At 38.8% G+C, this 23,680-nt stretch overlaps 1 protein-coding gene across 1 annotated transcript in view; it reads left to right on the top strand.

The window, feature by feature from the left end:
* Positions 1-23,680, top strand: part of DNAH6 (dynein axonemal heavy chain 6) — a 252,951-nt gene that overhangs the window by 32,793 nt on the left and 196,478 nt on the right. Inside the window, exons 10-16 of the mRNA XM_069067144.1 lie at positions 2,938-3,138; positions 4,762-4,882; positions 10,427-10,578; positions 11,666-11,818; positions 16,440-16,691; positions 18,907-19,035; positions 20,408-20,521. Coding sequence (XP_068923245.1) covers positions 2,938-3,138; positions 4,762-4,882; positions 10,427-10,578; positions 11,666-11,818; positions 16,440-16,691; positions 18,907-19,035; positions 20,408-20,521 — 1,122 coding nt within the window. The remainder of the gene's footprint in view (positions 1-2,937; positions 3,139-4,761; positions 4,883-10,426; positions 10,579-11,665; positions 11,819-16,439; positions 16,692-18,906; positions 19,036-20,407; positions 20,522-23,680) is intronic.

Below are 23,680 nucleotides of genomic sequence, written 5' to 3'. Positions count from 1 at the left end.
TATGTTTTCCCACCTTACAACCTTCTAGACCAACACTATGAAAGAACAAGAAATATTCAAAGAATTCCAAAAGACTGAAAACATAGACTTATAAGACATCTCATAATAGAAACAACTGACCTGGAAGACAGATCAAAGAGAGAAGAATTTATGAATAATTAAGATACCAGAGTATCAAGACTGAGAGAGAGAGAGAGAGAGAGAGAGAGAGAGAGAGAGAGAGAGAGAGAGAGAGCGCCTAGATATCACTTTTTAAGAAATCTTTAAATTTTCCCAAGCTCTTAGAACCAGAGGGCATTGTGGAAGAAGAAAACCCCAAATGAAAACTCCTAGGGACATCACTCAAAAGAAAAACGCTAGAAACAGAAGGAAAGAATTCAAATACTGAGAAACCAGAGTCAGGATCACAAATAATAATCTCTGAAGGGACAGAGAGTTTGCAAATACTATATTCCAAAAGACAAACGATAAAAGGTTTACAGCCAAGAATGACTTTACCTCACAAAAATGAGTATCATCTTACAAGGGGAGAAAGGAATCTTTAATGAAATGGAGGATTTTCAAGCATTTCTCACGAAAAAGACTTAAGTTTTAGAGAAACTCAGAAGTTCAAATACAGGAATTAAGAACAACATAAAAAGATAAACCTGAACATTGATAAGGGCCTAACAAGCATAAACTGCTTCTCCTATAATTTGGAGAGATCACAGATAGACATGTCCCCTCTGAGCCCTATTCTCGAAGGTCTTGGAGGAAGTCGAAGTAGACAAGGCCTTGAAGTGGTTCAGTCTTGATGAAGACTGTTAAGAGAAGGGAAGAGGAATGACTGTGGAGTAAGGAAGGGGGGAAAGTTAGGTAAATGGTGGCACAAATTGAGGTGCTCAAGTAGACATCTCACTTCAAGTAGATATCAAACTTCACTCTCATATGAACCAGTCAGAGGAGGAAAGAATACACAAATGCACAGATGGCTGCAAAAATATATTTCACTTAACAGGGAAATGTGAGGGAAAAGGGAGAAAGGAGAACAGGGAATTAGCATGAGGGTAAACTGAAGGAGGGCAAATAAAGAAAGGGATAGTCCTATGCAAAATCAATTCTAACGAAGGATATAGGAAAATATTTATAGTTCTTTTCAAAGAATGGGGATCTGCGGGGCAGTTGGGTGGCATGGTGGATAGAGCACTGGTCCTAGAGTCAGGAGGACCCAAGTGTAAATCTTGCCTCAGACACTTATTAGCTGTGTGCCCTTGGGCAAGTCACCTAACCCTGATTGCCTCCCCCAAAAAAGAAAGAAAAATAAAAAATGGGAATCTGAAGGAATGCCTATAAATTGAGGGATGCCTGACAAGTTATAAATGTGATGGAATACAATTACACTGTGAGAAATAATGAAAGGGATAGTTTCAAAGAAACCTATGAAGATTTATATAAACTGATACAGAATGAAGTAAACAGAACCAAGAGAATAATTTATGCAATGACATAAATATGGTAAAAAAAAAAAAACAAATCATTTTGAAAGAGTTAGAGACTCTGATCAGTGTAATGACCAATCACAATTTCAGAAGACTAATGAGAGATGAAAGAACTCAGTGCAGAATGACATGTGTTTGGGGGCACAGCAAATGTGGAAATATATTCTGTTTGATTCTACATGTGTATAACGGGTTTTCTTTTCCTTCCATTCTCAATTGTGTTGGTGGGGGAATTGTTGTGGGTGCATGGGAGAGAAAATAAATGTTTGCTGATTTAAAAACAATTTTTTTAATGAAGTCTTCAATCCTTATCATTCAGATTACTTGTGATTGATTTCAACTCCTGAGTTGCCACTCTCCTTCTTACCTCCTGATTTTCCTGTTAGTGCCTTAGTGGCTTCCTTAGCCCCTCTTTCCACCTCAGCCCTTAGACCAAGGGTGAGGAACCTGTGGCCTGGAGGCCACATGTGGCCTTCTAGGTCTTTGGGTGCCACCTTTTGACTGAGTCTAAGTTTTACGGAACATATCCTTTTGTAAAGGGGATTTGTTCTGTGAAGTTTGGAGGTCGCATGTTCCCTACCCTTGTCCTATACCCTACTTCCTGTTCCTTATCTTACTAACCTGTCACCTTGCCTTACCTTTAGTTTTACTCTCCTTTTTCATCTTTACCCTTTTCCTCCTTCACTCAAGACCTTCCCCTCCTTCTGGCCAAGTTCTTGTCCCTCCATTTTTCTCATTCTTTAGATCCTTTCTCTTCAGGACCTCCAACTCCTCCTCTTTCTTCTCTTCCTTTGGTCTTTCTCAAAGACTTCTTACTGATTCCATCTAACCAAATCCTTCTCCATCAGGCCGAGTCATTTTCCTTCATCTTTTGATTGTCAACTTGTCATTTTCTCTCCAAATTTCTCCTGCCCAAATTCCATCTCTGGCCTTTTTCACACTTTCAAAGCCTTCCAAATGTTACTCAATTCTTCCTCCTGCTGTCACTCTGGCTAAAGTTCCTTTCCTTCCTCAGCCCCTTCTGACCTACCTTGATTATGACCACTGGGCATTATGAGCAAATGAAAATATAGAAACACATTTTGCCCATGGTTTAGCCAGTACTTTCATGAGCTGACATTAAGGCTCACATTCTTATGATTAGCCTTGACAAAAATACAAATGGATTCTTAGTTAATGACTTTTCTGACAGTTGTTTTGGACCTAGTATATATTTACATTCATACATATATCTGCTTTACTTGATTTTAAATTTCATATTAATTAAAAACTCATTTCCAGTCCATGATAAAACTTAACAAAGACAAGAAAGTTCCACACCTTTGTGAAAGTTGATTCTATAGGAAAAACTATATGCCTGAGTCTTGATTTAAGAATTTATGGATGCTGGTTGGTTTTTTTCAGCATTATAAAGAAGTATCACAAATGGATGTTTGTTGGTCTTTGTCTTTCCTAACAGGAAGGTATTTCAGATACTATCCAACGCTTTGAGTACACTGTTCTATCGGTCCCAAATCTGGTGCCTGATCCTTATTTTGATTCTTTCACCCGTCCTATTATTAATAACAAACCTGAAGAAAAGACTTGTGGAGAAGGTCCAAGTTTAGCAGTTGTGTTTGACGATGACAAAAACCTTCACTCCATAATTTTTCAAATAAAGGTATATCTTTCTTTTTTTAACCAAAATTACTGAAAACTGACAGTGATTTCCCCCCTTCCTTTACCTGTGGTCATAGTAACAATAATAACAATAGCTAACATGTCTATAATACTTAACTATGTGCCATGTACTGTACCATGCACTTTACAATTATTATCTCATCTGATCCTGACAGCAACCGTAGCAGATGGTGCTACTATTATCCCCATTTTACAGATGAGGAAACTGAGACAAGCAGAGTTAAGTGACTTCCCTAGGGTCACACAGCTAGTAAGTGACCGAGGCTGGATTTGAACTCAAGTCTTCCTGACTTGAAACCCAAAGCTCTGCCCATTGTGTCACCAAGGTGCCTCTCATGTAAGGAACCTTGCCTAGCTTATAAGTATTATGATTTGAAATGTCAGTGTCTCTTCCTTAAGAACTGATCTCAGCCACATAAGACATAACTATGAAACTATAACAAAAAATTTATTACCAAGGAAGATGTGACATTAATAATATACTTTTTCCCCCTAATGAAGTAATGATCTCAAAAGTGATAAATGAGAAATTTTGATGGGCTTACTAGAATAATATTTTTTTTTAAATCTTGCTCAGTTTTAACTTTTGAACCAGTGCCAATGTGGTGCAGTGTTGAGTGGTTCTGTCCCATGCTCTTTTGCAAGATGGAACACTAGGTGGTCTGAGAAGACTTTCTGAAGAACATGGCAGTTGGGTGACATGGTGGATAGAATGCTGGGCCTGGAGTCAAGAAGATCTGAGTTCAAATCTCTCCTTGGACACTTACCAGCCCTCTGACTTTGGAAAAGTCACTTAACCTCAATTTCCTCAACTGGAAAATGGGGATAATAATAGTATATACCTCCCAGGATTGTTGAGAGGACCAAATGAGATATTTGTAAAGCACTTAGCACAGGGCCTGGCATGTAGTAGGTGTTATGAAAATTGTTAACTATTATCATTATTATTAATGTAAGTTTGGAACATAGTTTCTAAAAGAGGGGAGTGTGCATGAAAGGGTAGAGAGAAGCAGAGAGGGACTTGCAGATAAATTAGGCAGGACATGAGTACAGAAGTCCTGGGGTGGAATTGTAAGTCATGTGTACCCATGGCTGATAGATCGTCCATTGTTCTGAAAATACTTCAGTTCACATTAACATTATCATGTTAATAAAAGATGGATGTCATTAATTTAACAGCTTAATGATTATGGTTAAGATCACTATGTTGATGAAAAGTTGATGGATGTTAAGAATGAGTTCTTCAGATTCATAGAAACTGGACTAGTGGTTTCATTGGCATGGAACCCCCAAATGAGGCACTTCCCCCTAAACAATTCAGGTTGACACATTCTCTACAACTTAGGGCTGCAGTCTTGAAGAGTTGATTGGGGGCACTGAGAAGCAAGGTAACTTGCCTGAGATCACATAGCCAGTGTATATCAGGAATGGGTCTTAAAGACAAGTCTTCCTGTCTTCAAAGCCAAGAAGACTTCTCTCTCCACTATGCCAGGAAAATGCTGATTTTAATGGCATTGAATTTATTTTCTTGTGTTCTCTAAGCTCACAGGCTCATAAAACGTGTGCCATGATCCTTATTTTTATGTGTTTATTTCATTTTAAGGAAGCCATACATGCTGCATTTGCAACTGCCAACATCTATGCAGCTACTTTTGAAAAGTTCCAGTTGTTTTATAGGGAAAATGAAAGTCTCGATTTAGATGCTCTGCAAAAAGAGGAACCTGGTAAGTTTCCTTATTAGTCCTTACTAATTGTCTGACGGGTTCTTAAGACACTTCAGCTGGTCGGGACCTGCTCCTGAGCCCAGGCTCTCCTTTCCCCGCAATGAGGCACTGGGGAATCTTAAAAGAGCATGGATCATCTCTTCCTTTGAAGCATCATTTTGAACTATCAGTCGTGGCTTGAGAAGTAACCTGATATCAGGGCACCAGTCAAATCGGATTGCTATTTCCAGTGCAATTAGGAACTGAGAGATGGGAATACTGACTTGGTCTTCAAGCTTCAACTACTACTTCTTGTCTCCTGGACCCCCTTCCCCCCAAATAAAACTGTTATAAGTATGAAGTACTCTGGATCACAGAAATGAACCAGGTCATGAAAATGACGGGGAAGAAGCTTGGGAGTAGGGCAGTGACAAATGCTTAGAGATCTACAGGGCATTTTAGAGAAGCGATCATTTGCTACCAAGTGTCAAAGTAAAGCCCAAAGAGAAGAGAAATTCTTGAGTCTGTTAGTTGTTGTTGTTAAGTGGTTTTCATCTTGCCCCACTCTTTGTGACCCCATTTGGGGTTTTCTTGGCAAAGATAGTAGAGTGGTTTGCCATTTCCTTTTCCAGCACATTTGACAGATGAGGAAATTGAGGTAAGCAGGGTTAAGTGACTTGTCTAGAGTCACACAGCTAGGAAGTGTGTGAGGTCACATTTGAATTCAGCTCTTCCTCACTCTAAGTTCAATGTTCTATGCATGATGGTGCCACCTAGTTGCCCTGAATTGGGTGTAGGAAACAAAAAGTCAGTACCCTAAAGCAGTGGTCTCCAGACTTTTGATTGTTCATTCACCCTGTTCATTTTAAAAAATCAATTAATTAATTTTTTAAAATTGAGCAACCCTCCTAATATATGCATCCTTCATTTAGTTACAAATTATACACAGGTTTTACTCCTCCAATATATTGTATACATTATTAAAAAGTCCCAAAATAGAAAATTTAAAAGAATAAGAAAGATTCAATAGATATCTTATTGATATAAATCCTTTTTGCTCCCAATAGAATATTACCAGTATTTATTAATTATTCATACCCATGTGATCAAATGTGCTTCATTGCTTTTGAAAACCTTGGCTTACAGTATATTTACTGTAAAATCTGTTCTAGGTTTGGTATATTTTGATACTCATAGCTGAAGGAGATATCACACAAAAAGGCATTTAGCCAAATAGAAGTACATCATTGGTAATGCTTTTTGAATTATGATACTCACTCTGCAATTCTGCCCACCAGTTGTGCAATGGTATTTGTCGAAATTCAGCTAGTAAATACCATTCTTCCTGATACGAGAGAGTGGGGGATGATTAGAGTCCCAGATCTGGTGACTGGTTCCAGCCAGTCATCAAGCATTTATTAAGCCCTTACAATACACAAGGCATTGTGCTAAGTGCTAGTGATACAAAGAAAGACAAACAAAAACCAGTTCTTTCCATCAAGGAGCTCCCATTCTAAAAGGAGAGACAAGATGCAATCCACCACGTACATACAATATAGTTATACAGGGTAAATGGGAGGTAATTTCAGAAAGAGGTCTCTCATAGGGGTAGCAGCAGGGTAGATGGCAAGACGGTGGGGTAGGCAATCATTTCCTTGTGGCGGATGGCTTTCTTTATTTGCTTTGAAGTTCTCCTGCCAGTTGCAAGGTGGGGGAGTTGGAAGGTTGGGAGCAGGGCTGCAGAGCTAAGAGTTCTACACTTTGTTATTTGAACACCACGCCCATTGTCAGCAGTAGCTGCTGCTGCAGTGAGGGGGGGAAAAGGAGGGCAGGGATGAGTCGGGGATCTGAGGCTGGGCTCAAGCAGGGAGAGAAGTATCTAGAGAAGCAGTGGGGAAGAGGCCAACACAGCATTGCTAGAAAGCAGGCATGCAGGGGAGAGGCTGCCGGTGGCTATCTAACTCTTAAGTGTTCTCCACTGAGCAGTGCACACCACCACTCCCTACTTTGGACACTCTTGGCCTAGAAGGAGATGGCAGTCAGGGGGGATATTGGGAAGGATATCTGAACCCTTTCTCAGAGACTTACCAGTTGTTTGACCCTGGTCAAGTCACTTAACTTCTCTCAGCCTCAGTTTCCTCATCTCCAAAATGGGAATAATTGTAGCATCTTATTCACAGGGCTGTTGTGAGTCTCCAGTGAGATGACTTTTGTCACACTCTTATGGACATTCCATTTTGGAACCATCTTTATTTCCCCAGACTATGCCAGCAGGCCTTAGCAGGCTGCTCAGTCTGTTCCTGCAGGTCCCTTCTCTGCCATTGCTGGGGCCTTAAAGCAGCCATGCTTGCTTCTTCAGACTCCACCACAGCCTTGCGGGGGCACCCCTGCCTTGCTCCCTTGTGCGGGCTGCCTTCCCTGCTTAGAGTGGAAGCTCTTAGACAGAATGAGCTGTGGCTCTCTTGGTTTGCATTTGTACCCCTGGTGCTGAGCACAGTCCCTTGAACATGATAAGCTCTTCATAAATGCTTGTTGGCTGACTATCTCTCTGAGTCAGCAGGCCAAGGAGCAGATCTGAAAGTAAAAAAAAAAAATCACTGTAAGTTACATCTCAGCAGAGGGCCAAAAGGGATCAGGAAAGGGCTGTGCCATAGTCAGGGGCCAATGGAATTGCTAAAGATCCTGTTGGAACAAGTATCGGCCACTGTCCCTAAAGGAGCACCCCCTGGCTGGTTCTGGGGTTGTCCTGATGCAGTCTGAGTGAGATTCAGAATTCCCGGGAAGAACAGCACCCAAGGCAGAACACGGTTCAAGAGAGAGTAAAGCAAACCAAGTTTGGGTCAATAGGACTAGACATTGAGGGGAAGGAGTGGGGCTTCTGGACTTGACGTGTAAATGAAGGCATTTGGGAATGGTGCTGATTCATTGATGGGTAGGAAAACCTGGGAATTCCCAACTAGTAGACTTCCAAACTTTTCAAAAGAAAAGGAACTTTGGGCCATTAACGTAGACTTTACTTAAGGTGGGTGAATCAGGGGATTTGAGCCTTTCCACTAGCTTCTTCCTTTATTGGGAGAGGCTAACATAATTATACTGATTGAGCTCCAACACAATCAAATTAACAAAAATGATAGATACTGGGACAAGGAAATCACTATGCTGAACCTCTGCATTTCTGGTTTTTAAAACTACACATGCAAAATTAGATATGTTCCATTTATTTAAAATTACATCTTTTGTTTTTTTTATTATCTTCATTTATAATTGTATCCCTCCCTCTTGCTTCCCATATAGCAATTTCTTGTAACAAAATTTGTATAAAAAAAGAGGAAAAAATCCGTTTAGCAAAACTAATCAATATATCGCCTGTGTTTGAAAGTATATGCAATCTAGCCATACAAGACCTAAAATGGTATTATAAAGCAGCAGTCATCAAAATTAATTGGTACTGGCTAAGAAATAGAGTGGAAGATCATTGGAATAGGTTAGGTACACAAGACACAGTGGTCAATGATTATAGTAATCTACTCTTCCATAAACCCAAAGACTCCAGCTTCTGGGATGAGAATTCACTATTTCACAAAAACTGCTGGGAAAACTGGAAAATAGTATGGCAGAAACTAGGCATAGACCAACATCTTACACCATATACCAAAATAAGGTCAGAATGGGTATATGGTTTGGACACAAAAGGTGATAGATACTATAAGCAAATTAGGAGAGCAAGGAATAGTTTACTTGTCAGATCTTTGGAGAATGGAGGAATTTATGACCAAACAAGAAATAGAGAACATTATGAAATGCAAAATGGATCATTTTGATTGCATTAAATTAAAAAGGTTTTGCACAAACAAAACCAGTGTAGCCAAGATTAGAAGGGAAGCAGAAAACTGGGAAACAATTTTTACAGTCAGTGTCTCTGATAAAGGCTTCATTTCCAAAATATATGGAGAACTGAGTCAAATTGATCAAAATACAAGGCATTCCCCCAATTGATAAATGTTCAACGGATATGAACGGGCAGTTTTCAGATGAAAAAATTAAAGCTATCTATAGTCATATGAAAAAATGCTCTAAATCACTATTGATTAGAGAAATGCAAGTTAAAACAATTCTGAGGTACCACACCACACCTATCAGATTGGCTAATATGACAAAACAGGAAAATGATAAATGTTGGAGAAGATGTGGGAAAATTGGAACATTAATTCATTGTTGGAGTTTTTAATTGATACATCTGTTCTGGAGAGAAATTTGAAATGATGCTCAAAGGGCTATAAAACTGTACATAGCCTTTGATCCAGAAATACTACTTCTAGGTCTGTATCCCAAAGAGGTCATAAAAAAAGGAAAAGGACCCACATGTACAAAAATACTTATAGCAGCTCTTTTTCTGGTGGCAAAGAATTGGACACTGAGGGGGATGCCCATCAATTGGGGAATGGCTGAACAATTTTTGGCATATGAATGTAATAACCAGGAGAACATTATACAAAGTCACAGCAACATTGCACAATGACCAACTTTGATAGACTTAGCTCTTCTCAGCAATGCAGTGAGCTAAGACAATTCCAAAAGACTCATGATGGAAAATGCTATCCACATCCAGAAAAAGAACTATGGAGTTTGAATGAAGATTGTAGCATACTATTTTCTCTCTTTTTATTTCTTTCTCATGATTATTCTTTCATAACATGATTAATGTGGAAATATGTTTAATATGATTGTACACATAGAGCCTATATCAGATTGCATGTCATCTTGGGGAAGGGGGACGAGAGGGAGAGGAAATAATTTAGTATTCAAAATCTTATAAAAGTGAATGTTGAAAACTAAAAATAACTAAGTAAAAAACTAAAAAAAAAAAGAATAAGAAAATATATGCACATATATGTACCATATCCATAGTGCCCACCCCTGAAAAAAAAAAGGAAGGGGGGGAGGTGAATTTTCTCATTTCATCTTTGGGGCTTGCCTTTGTCATTATAATTACATTGTTCATTTTCATTTTGTGTGTGCATTCTTTCCATTTACATTGTTGTGGTCATTAATAATTGTGCACATTATTTTCCTGGTTATACATCAGTTCATTCAAGTGTTTCCATGCTTTTGTGAATTCTTCATCTTCATTTTCTGTTTCAGTAATATTTCTTTACATTCATATAAGACATTTTTAAGCCATTCTCCAATCGATTTTGTTTCCACTTCTTTACTACTACCCAGCTTGTAGCTATGAATATTTTGCTGTGTATGTGATATTTCTTTCTGCCTTTGAAAAATGACAGTACATACTTAGCAGTAGCATCTAGGGGTCAAATTTTCTTAGCATAATTCCAAATTGTTTCCCAGAATGGTTGGATCATTTTCTAGCTCCACAAACAGTTTATTACTGTGCCTGTCTTTCCACATCCCCTCCAAAATTGATTATAAAAATTAAATTATTGCTAAATATCTAAGCATAGACACTAAAATGTAGCATAATCTATGTATGAAATTAATAGGTAATGGTTTGAATATTTAAATCCTTGAACCTCTAACACATTGCTTATGTAATAAATTATTTAGGTGTTCATTTCTTTGCTGAGCAACTCAATAAATATCATAGAGAACACAAGGATGCCTTAGGTCTAAAGCCTACCAGAATTACAGGATTATTGCTTATTGATACCAAAAAAATGAAACAAAAACTAATTCCATCACCGCTGCGTTGCTTGGAAGTAAGTATGCAGAAAATTGTGCAGCCTCTATTTTTGTCTGAAAGTTACATATTGCAATAATGTGAGGTCCTCAGCAGTAGGTTTTTCTAATATTGATTATGTTTTAGTGTTAGCTACAGACTATTAGCCATTCCTTATTTTCAAAATAAATTCTCCAGTTCTTCCTTTCTGTTCCCAGTTTTAGAGAGCCCCCTCTCTCAATCTTCTCCCCACCTCCCTTGAAGTTATCACACCCCAGGAGTGGTCAGGTGAGAGTTCAGTGCTCTAGGTGTGGGTCTTCTTCTTCTCTCTCTTTTATTTTTTTGCTTTTTGGAGGGCATTTGGGGTTAAGTGACTTGCCCAAAATTCACATGGCTAGTAAGTGTGTTAAGTGTCTGAGGTAAGATTTGAACTCAGGTCCTCCTGACTCCAGGGCCAGTGCTCTACTCACTGCACTACCTAGCCGCCCCTAGGTGTGGGTATTCTATGGGACCACTGGGGCCCACTTGGCCTGCACCCTCAGTAATTCTAATTTGTTCCAGGAGGTGCAGGAACATTTTAAGGATTGTGTGATCATGCCTCCTGTGGCATGAAATCATGCCTAGAGATTTTTCGCCACATTGACAAATCTCAGTGATACAGAAATTTAATATAGTTCTCATATCCAGTATTCTGGTACATGGTCAGGAAGATTTGCTATGCCTCCAGAAAGCCAACATGGCAAAGTAGCTAGAACAAAGAATAAAGTCATTGCTTAGCAGTATGGTCTTGCCTCAAAGTGAGTAGATTGGACTTCATTATCTGGAAGGTTTTTCCATTCCTAAATTTCCATGATTTTATCCTCTTCCCCCTAATTTCTTATACATAAAGGAACCCCTTGCAAAGATCTCAGAATTCCACCAGCATATCTGGGAGCACTCCCCAAGGTCACTCACCTGAACCACACTGGTGGTGCCAGTCACTACAATAGGGGGTGGAGATACAGCAACAAGACTGAAAACAGTCACTGCACTCAAGGAGCTCATAGTCAAATAACTAAGATTAGTCTAAAACCTGCAGCAAAAAGGTGAAATTTCAAGATTTTTATTCAATGTTTTTGCTTTCTTAGGTCATAAATGCCATGCTTCCTCTCCAAAGCAAGAAAAAAGTGGATGCTATTATTTCTGAGGCCCAGGATGCAGAGTACAAACTTCAGTTTGTTCCAACTGCAACTGTAGAATACGTTAATAGCTTGATCTTCCTTGATGAAATCCAGGAGAGGGTGAGTGCCCCATCTAAGATGAATGAATGGGCCACATCTTGTGGCCTAAGAAACTACTTTGGGGAAACAGTTCTTTCTTCGTGTTTGTTATCAAAGTGTCTTGAATACTCTTACCCAACATAAATTTAGGGAACATTCGTGACCTTGGGTCACAGTCTTCAAATGAAGCTTTGAACAACAGTAATAGCATGGGTGTGTGTATGTGTGTATGCATATATATACATATATACATATGTATACATATATATCTTGCTCTGATGCATTCATTACTGTGCTACACAATAATTACAGCTAATAATAATAAATAACATGCATTTATATAAACTTCAAGGTTTGCAAACTGCTTGACATATCTTTACATATCTTATCTCATTTGGTCCTCACAACAACCCAGTGAGATGTCGGTGCCATGATTATCCCCATTTTACAGGTGAGAAAACTAAGGCTGTGAATGTAAGTGCCTTGCCCACTGTCACATAGCTAATAATTATCTAAATTGGGATTTGAATTCAGGTCTTCCTGACTCTAAATCTAGTGCTTTAGTCTTCTTTATACATCAATTATATACTGCATCATTCCTGTACTCAAAACTCTGGGTTTCCATGACACTACTTTCCTTCAGTTTTCCTCCTCCCCTTTTGATTGTGCCTTCTCAGTACCCTTTGTTAGATTTAAATCCATGTCATGCCCACTAATGTTGGGTGTCTTCCAAGTCTCTGTCCTGGGCCCTTTTCATTTTTTTCTCTATATTCTCCCACAGGATTATTTTATCATCTCCACAGGTTTTGTTACCATCTCTATGCAAATGATTCAAAAGTCTATAGTTCTAGTCCTAGTCTTACTTTGAAGCTTCAATACCAACTTACTATTGGACATTTTGAACTCAGTATCTCATAGGCATCTAGAAATTCAACATATTCTGAACAGAATTTGTTACCTTCCCCCAACTCCCATCTCTTCTGAGCTTTCCCATTCCTGTTGAAGGCACACAGATGCTCAGTCTCTGTGCCATTCTTGGATCTTCACCCTTGCTCACCCCATATATTTAACTGGTTGCTATATCTTGTCATTTTTTAACTTCACGATATCTCTCTTCTAGGTCCTCATCTCCAGTCACACGTTTTTAAAATTTTTTAACTTAACACACAAAAAGAACGTTTTTATACATACAGCAGAACATAAAAATAAAAATCTATACAAGACAGCAATTTTCTACTTCGCATCCCTTTTTAAAAATATATAACTAACTCTACATGTTACTTTAAAAACTATCCCATTTTCTGTGCTTCCTTCTGGACTTCTTCCTCTTCTGTGAATTTTGAAAAGCGTTACAATGTCCCTTCCTATTTTTTAAGCTTCATTATTGCTCACCTCTCACCCACCCCCAAAATTTAAAAACCAAGAGAAAATAAGGGGAGAGAACCCTTGTAGCAAATAGGCATAGCCAGACAAATGAGTCACCACAGTAGCCATGTGTAGAAAAGTGTATCTCCTTCTGCCCCTTCTGTCTATCTCCTTTCTGTCAGCAGGCAGGTCATACACTTCATCATATGACCTCTAAGGATATGGTTGTTCATTACAAATATCAGAGCTCTTTAGTATTTTAAAGTTGTTTTTTTTCTTGACAATGTTGCTCTCCTAGAACAAATTTTTCTCCTGGATATGACCATTTTGCTCTTCAGAAGGTCATACTACCCCAAGAGTCACATATTATGCCATAAGAAATGATAGGAGAGATTTCAGAGAATCTGAGGCCATATGAACTTAATCTTTGGAGTCTTCAGGCCCAGAACTGAAGACTGTTTCTTTAAAGAGGTGCGATGAGGAAGAGCACCAGCCCCCACTGTCAGGATGACCTGGGGATCAAACCCAGGCTCAGATACTTAGCACCACACCCAGAAATAACTGGCCATGTTATATTGTTAAGTAACTTGAGCAAGTTACTTAACCCCAATTTCTTTAAAAAAAAAAAAGAGGTGGGAAGTATACTTTAGGACCTTTTACAGGAGCCCCAGTCTTCTTCTGAGCTCACTTTAGAGTAAACACTACAAATAGATATTATCCATTTGAGATTTGAATGCATGCAGTAAGAAATGCATTGTAAATGCAGTAGATGCTTCAACATATCATGGGTTTAAGGAGACACTATATGGTGCAAATTTAATATATCATGATAAAAATATTAGCTACCATTTACATAGAAATTTAAGGTTTGCTATGTTTTACAAATATCACATTTCGTCAGTTTCTGCTGTATATTATTTTTCTGGATGTCTTGTGGAAGAAAGAAACTTCTTTTTAAGGATAGATTGGATATAATTTCCACTATAATTCTAGTTTTATGGAATATAAGCTACTCAACAATCTGTCATTTCAAATCTAAATAATAGAATCTTGGGATGAAAAGAGAACTCAGAGACCATTTCTTTACTCTAACCCTCAGTACTTTGTGTAAAATTTGCATTTCTGCTTTAAGGAACATCCTCTTCTATCTAAATTGACATTCATCTTCATCTATGTTCAATAGTGATCCCCCTAGAAGTTCTGTGTTATGTGTGTGTATGTGTGTGTATGCATATATGTGTTTAGTCTGGTGTAAATAAGGCTACCTAGTTTTCTCTAAAGGTCAATACTCTGTTAACTATAACAGCCTATCAAGAAGTATTTATTAAGTACTCACTATACATGGAATGTGCTACATACTAGAAATACTACTACAGGAGGAAAGAAAGATAGTCCCTGTCCTCCTGGAGCTTACTTTCTAATGGAAAGAGACAACACATGATAATGAGCGAAGAGAGGAGAGTCAGGAGTAGAGCTGGGAGAGTAGTGAAGGATGACTGTCCTCAGAATGTTCTCAAAAGAATATGTAACATGGTTTGTTTTGTTTTGTTTTTTGGAGGGGGTGTTGTTTTTGTGAACTTGCTTCTTATGGTTGTTGACCAGAACTACATAGGACAATAAAGCACTTGAATTACAAAAATGTTCTGGAAGGAATGCACCAATGGGAAAAGAAAGCACTGGAGTGGAGTGAGAAAGAAGGCCTCATCTGAGAAGGTTATTGTGGCAATAAACAATATGGCATTTGGCATATTGAGCACATTGAATAAATAGCCAGTTTTTCTCAGATGAGAGAGAGGGGTTTAATGTATCCCTAGACCAATATTCCCACCTTTCTCTGGACAACCAGGTGGGCACATAAATCACTGTGTTTTATTAATACATAAGAACAAGACATGACGGTGCATGGAAGCAGACTGGATTCCACATGTGTAATTAACACTATATAAGAGTGCTATAAAACGGACTATAGAAGCTAATTGTTTAACAGTTTAGACACATGCTTGAAGCTATAGAAAAGGACATTTACTGCAAGATGAAATGCAAGAGGAAGAACAGGTGTGCCATCTGTCATCCCAAACAGACATTCACCAAAACACTTCTTGACCACCTGGTACCAGTAAAGTGTATCTGTGGTCTGAGTGTATGACTAACTCCTACATGTCCTGAAATACTCTTCAGACATTAAGACATGCCATGTCTTTGTGCGAGAGAGGGAGGAGAGGAAGAAGGAGGGAGGGAGGGAGAAAGGCAGGGGAGAGAGAGGGGAGAAGGAGATTGAGATAGAGAGAGAGAGACAGAGACAGAGATGGGGGGGAGAGGGAAGGAGGGGAAGAGGGAGGGAGAGAGGGAGGAGAAGAGAGAGACACACAGAGTAGAGACAGAAAAAGAGAGAGGGAAGGAGGGGGAGAGGAAAAAAGAGAGGGTGAAGGAAAGGGAAAGAGATGGAAGGAGACAGAAAGAGACTGAGAAAAATAGAAACAGAGTGACAAAGACAGAGACAAAGAGAAATAAAGCTGTCGTGGCATCAGAGATGACCATTGACACTGGATCTTTTTATACTAGTGAAGAACTAATAGAAGAGGGGGAAAACCTTTATTTGGTTCCATTAAAGTAACAGTTATAGTCACTTGTGTGAGTTATTTCTCACTACAGTATAATAGAATGAGCATGGGACTGAGAGAACCTTTTCCTCTGTCACTAATGTACAGTGTGACATTGGCCAAGTTACTCCCCCTCTCAGATTTTTCTTCCTTTGTAAAACAAAGAGCTTGGACTAGAGCATTGATGCCCAACCCAGATGGAAACAGAGGCCACTGAACTGTACACAAGGATGACTGTGGGCTGCATATTAACTTAGAAAACCACATATTAACATTATCTATGCCCTAGTGTGTTTTTATGTAATTTGTTAAATATTTCCCCATTACTTTTTAATCTACTTTGGACCACACTAGGAAGTGTTGTGGGTCTCTTATGGGACTCCTCTGGGCTATATGATCTCTGGAGTTTCTTCTGGCTTCACCATTCCATATTCTTGGTTCTAGTTTCCATGCAGTGCAGTGATGATTATGCCTGTGTGATTGCATTTGTGAAATGGATTGCATTACTGTACATTCACTTGTAACAGCAAACTCTCATTTCCTATGCCCGGGCTTCAGAGAAGGTTGTCTTTGTAGCACGAAGGTCCACAGATGATTTGACAAAATTGTAAGACACATTAGTAGTGATACATTCCAAAATGTTGGGAGTTTCCTACATTGAATGCTCTTGCCTTTAGATTGAAAGTCTTGAAGATGAAGCTGACACCGTTGCTAAAATGTATAAGCTTATTGACCAGTATCAAGTTCCTACACCCCCTGAAGATTTTGCCGTATTTGCTACCATGAAGCCATCAATTATTGCAGTCCGAAATGCCATCGATAAGTCAGTGGGTGAAAGAGACACCAGCATTAAATTGTTCTGTCAACACTTGAACAAGGATGTTGAAGAGCTAAATAATGAAGTGAATGAAGTGAAACTTCAAGCCCAGGTATTTAAAAACCCTTTCTTCACCTGTTGTATGGGAAATTGGTGCCATCATGTGGAATCAAAACATTTACAATCATACCTTGTAACTCTTGCTATACATTGGCTCAACGAACTTTGTTCTCATTGTTTCACTTGGGGAAAAAAAAGATTATTCTTCAGGAAGTGTTTAGTGTAACAGTATAGATACTATAAACTTGGACTTCTAAAATTGAAAGTACACGTGAATCTCACCACAACTATTGAATGAATTTCCCATCACTCCTTGTAAAAACATAACTTATATGCTGAATTATATTTTCCCATAGACTTTGATTATTATCATATTTTATATTTTGTATAAGTTTCCAGCCATGTTCAAGATGCAATGTTGACTTCTTTTTTTTAAGTCATGGCTTTGAAAAAAGATTTTAGTTGACTGGAATTAATTGTATTGTGGAAGGCTGATTTCCGAGGTCAGTGAGGAGGATGTAATTTAGAATGTTTACACATTTTGATGGTGAAGCTTGGGCTTACTAATTTCTTTGCCTTTTATCCATGTATCCACTAACATGAATGTGTGTATTGGGTTGTCATTCAAAAACTTTCTTTTTGAAAAACAGGAATAATCACTGAGTACTACTTTCCTGAGATATCAGAAGAATTAGTAAATCAAAAAATCTTTGGATTGGGTCTTCAAGATCAACAAATTTAGAAGTTCTTTTTTTTCTGATAGGAGAAAAATTGGAGAAGAGAATAAACACTTACATAGCACCTACTATGGGCCAGACACTGTGCCTAACACTTTACAAATATTGTCTTATTTTCTTAGAGAACATGACTGCCTCATCACAGACTCAATAGAAATTATTTTTCTCTACTAGATCTTTGTATTACTGGGTCATCCAAAGTGAATATTCTGGATGAGCCCCTGCCATTTAGCATCTGGGTCACGCCCTCTTTTTTATATGGACTCCCAGAAAAGCTAAGATCCTGTAGATTCCAGATACTCAGTGGGTCAACATATAAACTCAAAACTATAGCTCATGACCTCTAATCAATTTGTTTGTTTTTATTAGGCATCCAAATATGCAATTAATTTAAAGTAAAAAATAATTAACAGCATAGTAAGTAAATCAGCAATATAACATTTCCCCTATAAACCTGAGATACACCCTTTCAGAAATACACATACTCTTAGTAGAAAAATGGACACGCCTCAGGAACATGTAAGGAGAGACACATAAAGGAAACTTACATGTGTCCAAGGAAAGTGAATAAATGAACCCATGGGGAGGAAATGTATAAACCAGTGTATGTGTGTAGAGGAGGTATACACATAGGGAAAATAGGTCAAAGGCCATCTGAGGGAAAGGACAACTAATGGCCCTTATCCCATGGGGCCACCGATGTTTTCAGGTTATGTCAACGTAGTTCTCTTTCTGGGCCTTTTCCATGCTTATCTTATATAGCATATAGTCTCTGCCAGGGGATGCTGGGGTCATAGTCACTGCTAGGCAATGTTCCCCGAGTCCAATAATTGACTCATTGGGGCAGCTGAGGAAGAGTGGAGTCTGCACACTCTCTCTCCTTTTCATTACAGCCCAGATAGAAGCTTAAGTTTCTTAAGCTATTTAGGGAGACAGTCCTTCATATGCACAGTATCAAATAAGAAATTTAGAAAATTCTACATCATGAAGGAGAAATCTGTCAATTCCCAGAGCCTTAGCTAAAGGTGAATTTGTCTCCCAGAGGGAAAATCTTCATTTTTTGGGGGGTCGTAGAACAACCATCCCTCTTATGTAGCACCAACAAACAGGCTTTTAATCTTTGTTTTAAATTCCTCCTGTTCTCTAGGGTGAGGTCTTTGTACCATGTCTCTATTTGACTTAATTTTAGAAAGTTTTTGACCCTTCTACTTGATTTCTTGATGTTAATTGTGTGCAACACCCCAAACAAAGGGTGGGAGTTCTGCAAAAGGTAAATACACACAAGTGATTTGGGTCTGGAGTTTTTATTAACCCCAAAAGCCTCTGGTCTTGCATACAAATGAAAGCAAAGAGGGACAGATGGAAAACAGAAATGCTATGTGAAAACTTAGTGCGGTCTTTCTCTTCACCTTAAGTTTTGGTTCCAAATTCCTGCCTTATTACACAGCACGTACCCCAGACTTTCACCTATGCTACACATATCTGAAAGACTTATTATCCACTGCTAATTATTTTTTTTTCATTTCACAGGATCCACAGATTTTGGACATTGCAGCCGACCAGTCAAAGATAAAAGGGCTGCTGAGTGAATTACAGGTGACTCTGGATGACCTCCAGAAACGTGCTTTCCAGTACAAATCCTACCAGAAAAACTTTAAGGTAACAACATCTGTAAATGTATTTTTAAAAATCTATAAAGCTTCTTCTCTTGGTATTGAATGTTTACCATAAGCTAACTCTATTTCACCTTTCATTTTCTACTGCTGTCCTTCACAGAGCCTGTGTTCTAGCCAGACTGTACTAGTGGCCCTTTCTGTCTTGTTCAACTTTCTACCACTTCCATGCATTTGCACATCCATTCCTCCATGTCTAAAATGGATTCTCTCCCAACCTTTGTTGGTTGAAATCATTATCTTTCTTGGATATCCAACTCAGGTGTTACCACTTTCCTGAATTTCAATTCGATTTTCAGTTTAATTCAGTAAGCATTTATACATGTATTGTGTGTTTTTAGGCATCAGGGACATAAAAACAAACACAAAATAGTCCCTTGCCTTCAAGAAACTTACAGTCTTCTTGGTGGACACAACATATCCATAGATAAGTAACTATAGAATGCACATAAATAAAGGCACAGTAACTTCTGTTGAAGTAAAGCACTAACCATAGAGGGGGATCAGGAAAGACAATTGCTTAAGCCTTGAAGGGTATCATAGAGTCCAAGAAGTGAAGGTTAGGAAGGAGAACATTGTGGGTACAGAGAGCAGCCTCTTCCAAGCCAAGGAGGCTGTAGTTGGAAGGCATGCATAGGAAACCACAAGGAACCCATGTTGGCTGGAATATGGTGGAGGGGAGTGTAGAAAGAGATGTGAAATTATTCTGAAAACATATATTAAAGCCAGATTACAAAGGTTATTGTGTTTTATCCAAAAGACAAACGGGAATTATACTTCTTGAACAGGGGAGTGGTATGGAATATCAATTTCCATATAGGAATATCAATTTCAGTGAATAGAGCACTATCCCTGGAGTCAGGAGGACCTAAGTTCAAATCCGACCTCAGATACTTAACACAAAAACTAGCCGTGTGACCTTGGGTAAGTCACTTAACCCCAATTGCCCTCCCCAAAAAATGAATATTAATTTGAAGATGGATTGGAGAGAGTTGAGACTGGAGGCAGAGGAGTCAGTCAGGAGGCTTTTGCAATAGTTCGTGCAAGAACTGATGCCTAGGATGGTGGCTATGTGAGCAAAGAAGAAGGATGCAAGACTAGTGGAGGTAGGACTGGCAATGCTTGGCAACTGATTGGATATGAAGAGTGAGGAGCAGAGAGACATTAGCCTTTGGTTCCTGCTGTTGTAATTTTCCTCCCACTTTGGGTCCATTTGCCATCCACAGACTTAGGTGACTGACAAATTCGTCCTTGCTGGTGTGTCTAATTCTATGGGCAGAGAATTAGAAGATAGTTATTTACTTCATTTTTCAAAGAGAAACATGTTTGGATTAATTCTTTTTCCTTTCTCCTTAAAGGTAGAAGTGTCCAAATTTGAGGCTCTTGAAGAAGTCAGTGCGGAGCTGAAACTAAAACAGTTGCTCTGGGATTCTCTCTCTGAATGGGACATCCTCCTTGAAGACTGGTTAAAGGTAGAAGAAAGATACACTTTCATAATTTCAATTCTTAAGTAATTAAGCGCAAGCTTACAAGTTAAAACCTAATGACCAAAATTGGATATCTCTTTCCCCTGAAGATTTATTAAGGGTCAAATTCCACTGGGCTGGGCATCAGGAGACCTGGTTTTGGAGTAGTATTCACTGTACCACTAACTAACTCTGTGATCTCAAGGCAAGGTATTTAACCTCCTGCATCCCTCATATCTGAAAGGAAGGCATTGGATTAAATGATTCCAAAGATTCCACTCATAACATTCTAAGAAGTCAATCTTTAAAATTCTGTACCCTAGACTTGAAGGAAAGTTTCTCTAGCTTGGACATGTGATTCACTGGAATTTCACATTAACAGAGATCTATTATAAAGCAGAATTCATTATAGAAGGTCTTGTATAAAACATGGATCTTATCCAAGGAGGAGTCATCATAACAGTGGGGAAAAGACTTCCTTCTAAGACTGGAGGAGGGTCTAGACCTTCAGTTTCATTGGCACAAAGAACTCACAGATGAGGAAGCTCTCCCTTCCAATGTAAATCAGCAATTTCCCCATAACTTATAGTCTTAGAGAAGTTCCTAGAATAGAGATGTCAAATACTCTATGGTGTGGTCTGAGACAGATTAAAATGCAATTGGGAAATATTTAACAAAATAAATTAAAATTAAAAATGAAATAATTTTTAAAAATCCATTTATTCAGCTCCTATCATGTGTCCAGGCACAGTGCCAAGCACTTGGGATTCGAAGAAAGGCAGAAACCAGTTTCTGCCCTCAAGAAGCTCACAATAATTTAGAGAAAGGCTACAAGAACTTGGGGGAGGAGGAAGTGGGGGAAGGAGGAAAAGAAAGACATTTACAAGATAATTTTATTATATATTTTAAAATAATAGCAAGTTGTACATAATAGACTTGCGGTTTCAAGTGCAGTCATCCTTTTCATTGTACTATGTTATGGAAATGCTTGTTTTATTCCATAAATTAAAAATAAAATAAATAAAAAATTTTTAATAAATAAAAATACAACAGAACATAGACGATGCTAATATGTGGTTTTCTAAGTCAATAATGGCCTCAGGGAACCTTAGGTACTGTTTAATGGGCCTCATTTCTATTTGAGTTTGATAACACTGATATCGAATACTGAAAGATTAAAAGACTTGCCTAGGGTCCCAGAGGCAGGATTGGAAGCCAGGTTTTGCTGGCTTCCATCTTGCCTCTCTACTCACCATTACATGCTTCTTCCATTCTAGAACAGCATAGCCTACAATATTGTCCCATGGTATGAATGTGAAGGATAATATTCACCATGCCACAGAACCTCAGAGGTGATTGGTTTCTTAGAGGTTGTTTACTCTAATTGGTGTCAGATCAAGGATTCCCTTTACTATGTACCTGATGTACAAGTAACCATCAGCCTTCTTTTCTGAGCCAGGCTGCATTACTGCCACAGCAGCCCATTCCTTTCTGGAGTGTTCTCATTGTCAGGAAATGTTTTCTTACTTCCACCTGAAGTCTATTTCCCAGCATTTTCTACACCCAAGGTTCTACCCTCTAAGATAAGGCAAAACAAATCCAATCTATATTTTCCTATAAGAAGCCTTAAAATACTTGAAGATAGCTCTTATATTCTCCGAAAGTTTTCTGCAGGCTAACCTCTCAGTTCCTTCAAGTGAAACTCATAAGGTAAAATTCTGAGACCCTTCACCCTGAGGTGGTCATCGTCCCCTGCATGCTCTCCAGAGACCCAGAACCCAACATCTGATTCTGGACCAGAGTACAGATATGGGACCATCGCCTCCATCATTCTGAACCTTATTCTTCTATTAAGCCAGTCCAAGGTTGTATGTTTCTTCCATGGCCTACATATGATTGACTCAGATTAAGCTTGTGACCCACTGGCATGCCTGTATCTTTTTACGATGATCAATCATGGTTCCGCCATCTTATGTTTATGAAGTTGACTTTCTGAGCCCAAGTATATGCTTCTGCATTTATTATTAAGATTTAATTTTATTAGATCTGTTCCATGTTCTAGCCTGGTAGTTCCCAGTGATTTTTGTTCCACGAACCCCTTCTGAAAACAATAACAATGTGTTCTGAAACCCCGAATATTTTAATATACTACCTATAATGTTCATTTAGATATGTTCCTTAAGTGCTTATAATATTGTTCCCCAAAGCTTTCTCTAGCTTTGCCAGAGAAAGAAGCCTGTAGTACTTCAATCTTGCATATGCTTATTGTCGCGGGGGAATATATATGTATCTCTATATATACATATAAAATATCATTGGCTGTTATTTACAGCTCTCTCTCAACTACACTGTGTTGTCTCCATCTCCCCCAATACATCTCTCTTCAAAAATGCAGCTCCTTGTTGTGCTTACAATTCTTTGTGGGCCTCCGCTCATTCTGAGGTTTTGAAAGCTCAGGACCACACCATGTCATCTCTACTACCTTTCCTTGCTTCCAGACCTTCTGTATGTAGCTGTTTTTCCTTTTAATTGGGAGTCATCCAGGTTAAGTGACTTACCCAGGGTAACACAGCTAGTAAATATCTGGGGGCAGATTTGAACTCAGGTCCTCCTTACTACAGGGCTGGTACTCTATCCACTGAGCCACCTAGCTGCCCTACCTGTGTTTAAAATTAAAGCTGGCCATCAGATTGCATGTGCTTCCACATGGGGGTCTTTGAACAAATCCCATTTTCTCATCATTGTAATCACATCTTTGTGCCTTTGGAATTTCCTTCTGGAGAGTTCTGACTTCCCTTATCAGCACTGCCCTTCTAGGACATCTGCCTTTCATTAAGTGCCTACTATGCACAAGGCATATCACCTGTGCCCCTGAGGTCTTCAAGTTTAAGGCCTGGGGAGGTGGGGGGGGAGGATGCTGCGTTTTCTTATTCCTTTTGTCCAGGACTTTGTAATCTTTCATAATGCTTTCCAGATTGCTTCGGGCAGTATTATACCCCCCCTTTCCCCCCAGAATCACTCGGAGTGGGCAGCAGCCATTGGATTTGATAACTCTAAAGAGTCTCTCCACCACATCCTAGATATGTATCCCTGGATGATAAAAGAGCTCCCCATTGTTAATGCCGGTTCGGTAAATAGCTGCCCATGTCTGTTGGCAGGGACTTA

This window comes from Petaurus breviceps, unplaced genomic scaffold (assembly GCF_028583685.1).
Source record: "Petaurus breviceps papuanus isolate PSGF00001 unplaced genomic scaffold, PetGlider_PUasm1.0 139, whole genome shotgun sequence".
Lineage (NCBI taxonomy): Eukaryota > Metazoa > Chordata > Mammalia > Diprotodontia > Petauridae > Petaurus > Petaurus breviceps.
The sequence above is the reverse complement of the archived record's forward strand: the minus strand, read 5'-3'. Positions and strand labels throughout refer to the sequence as shown.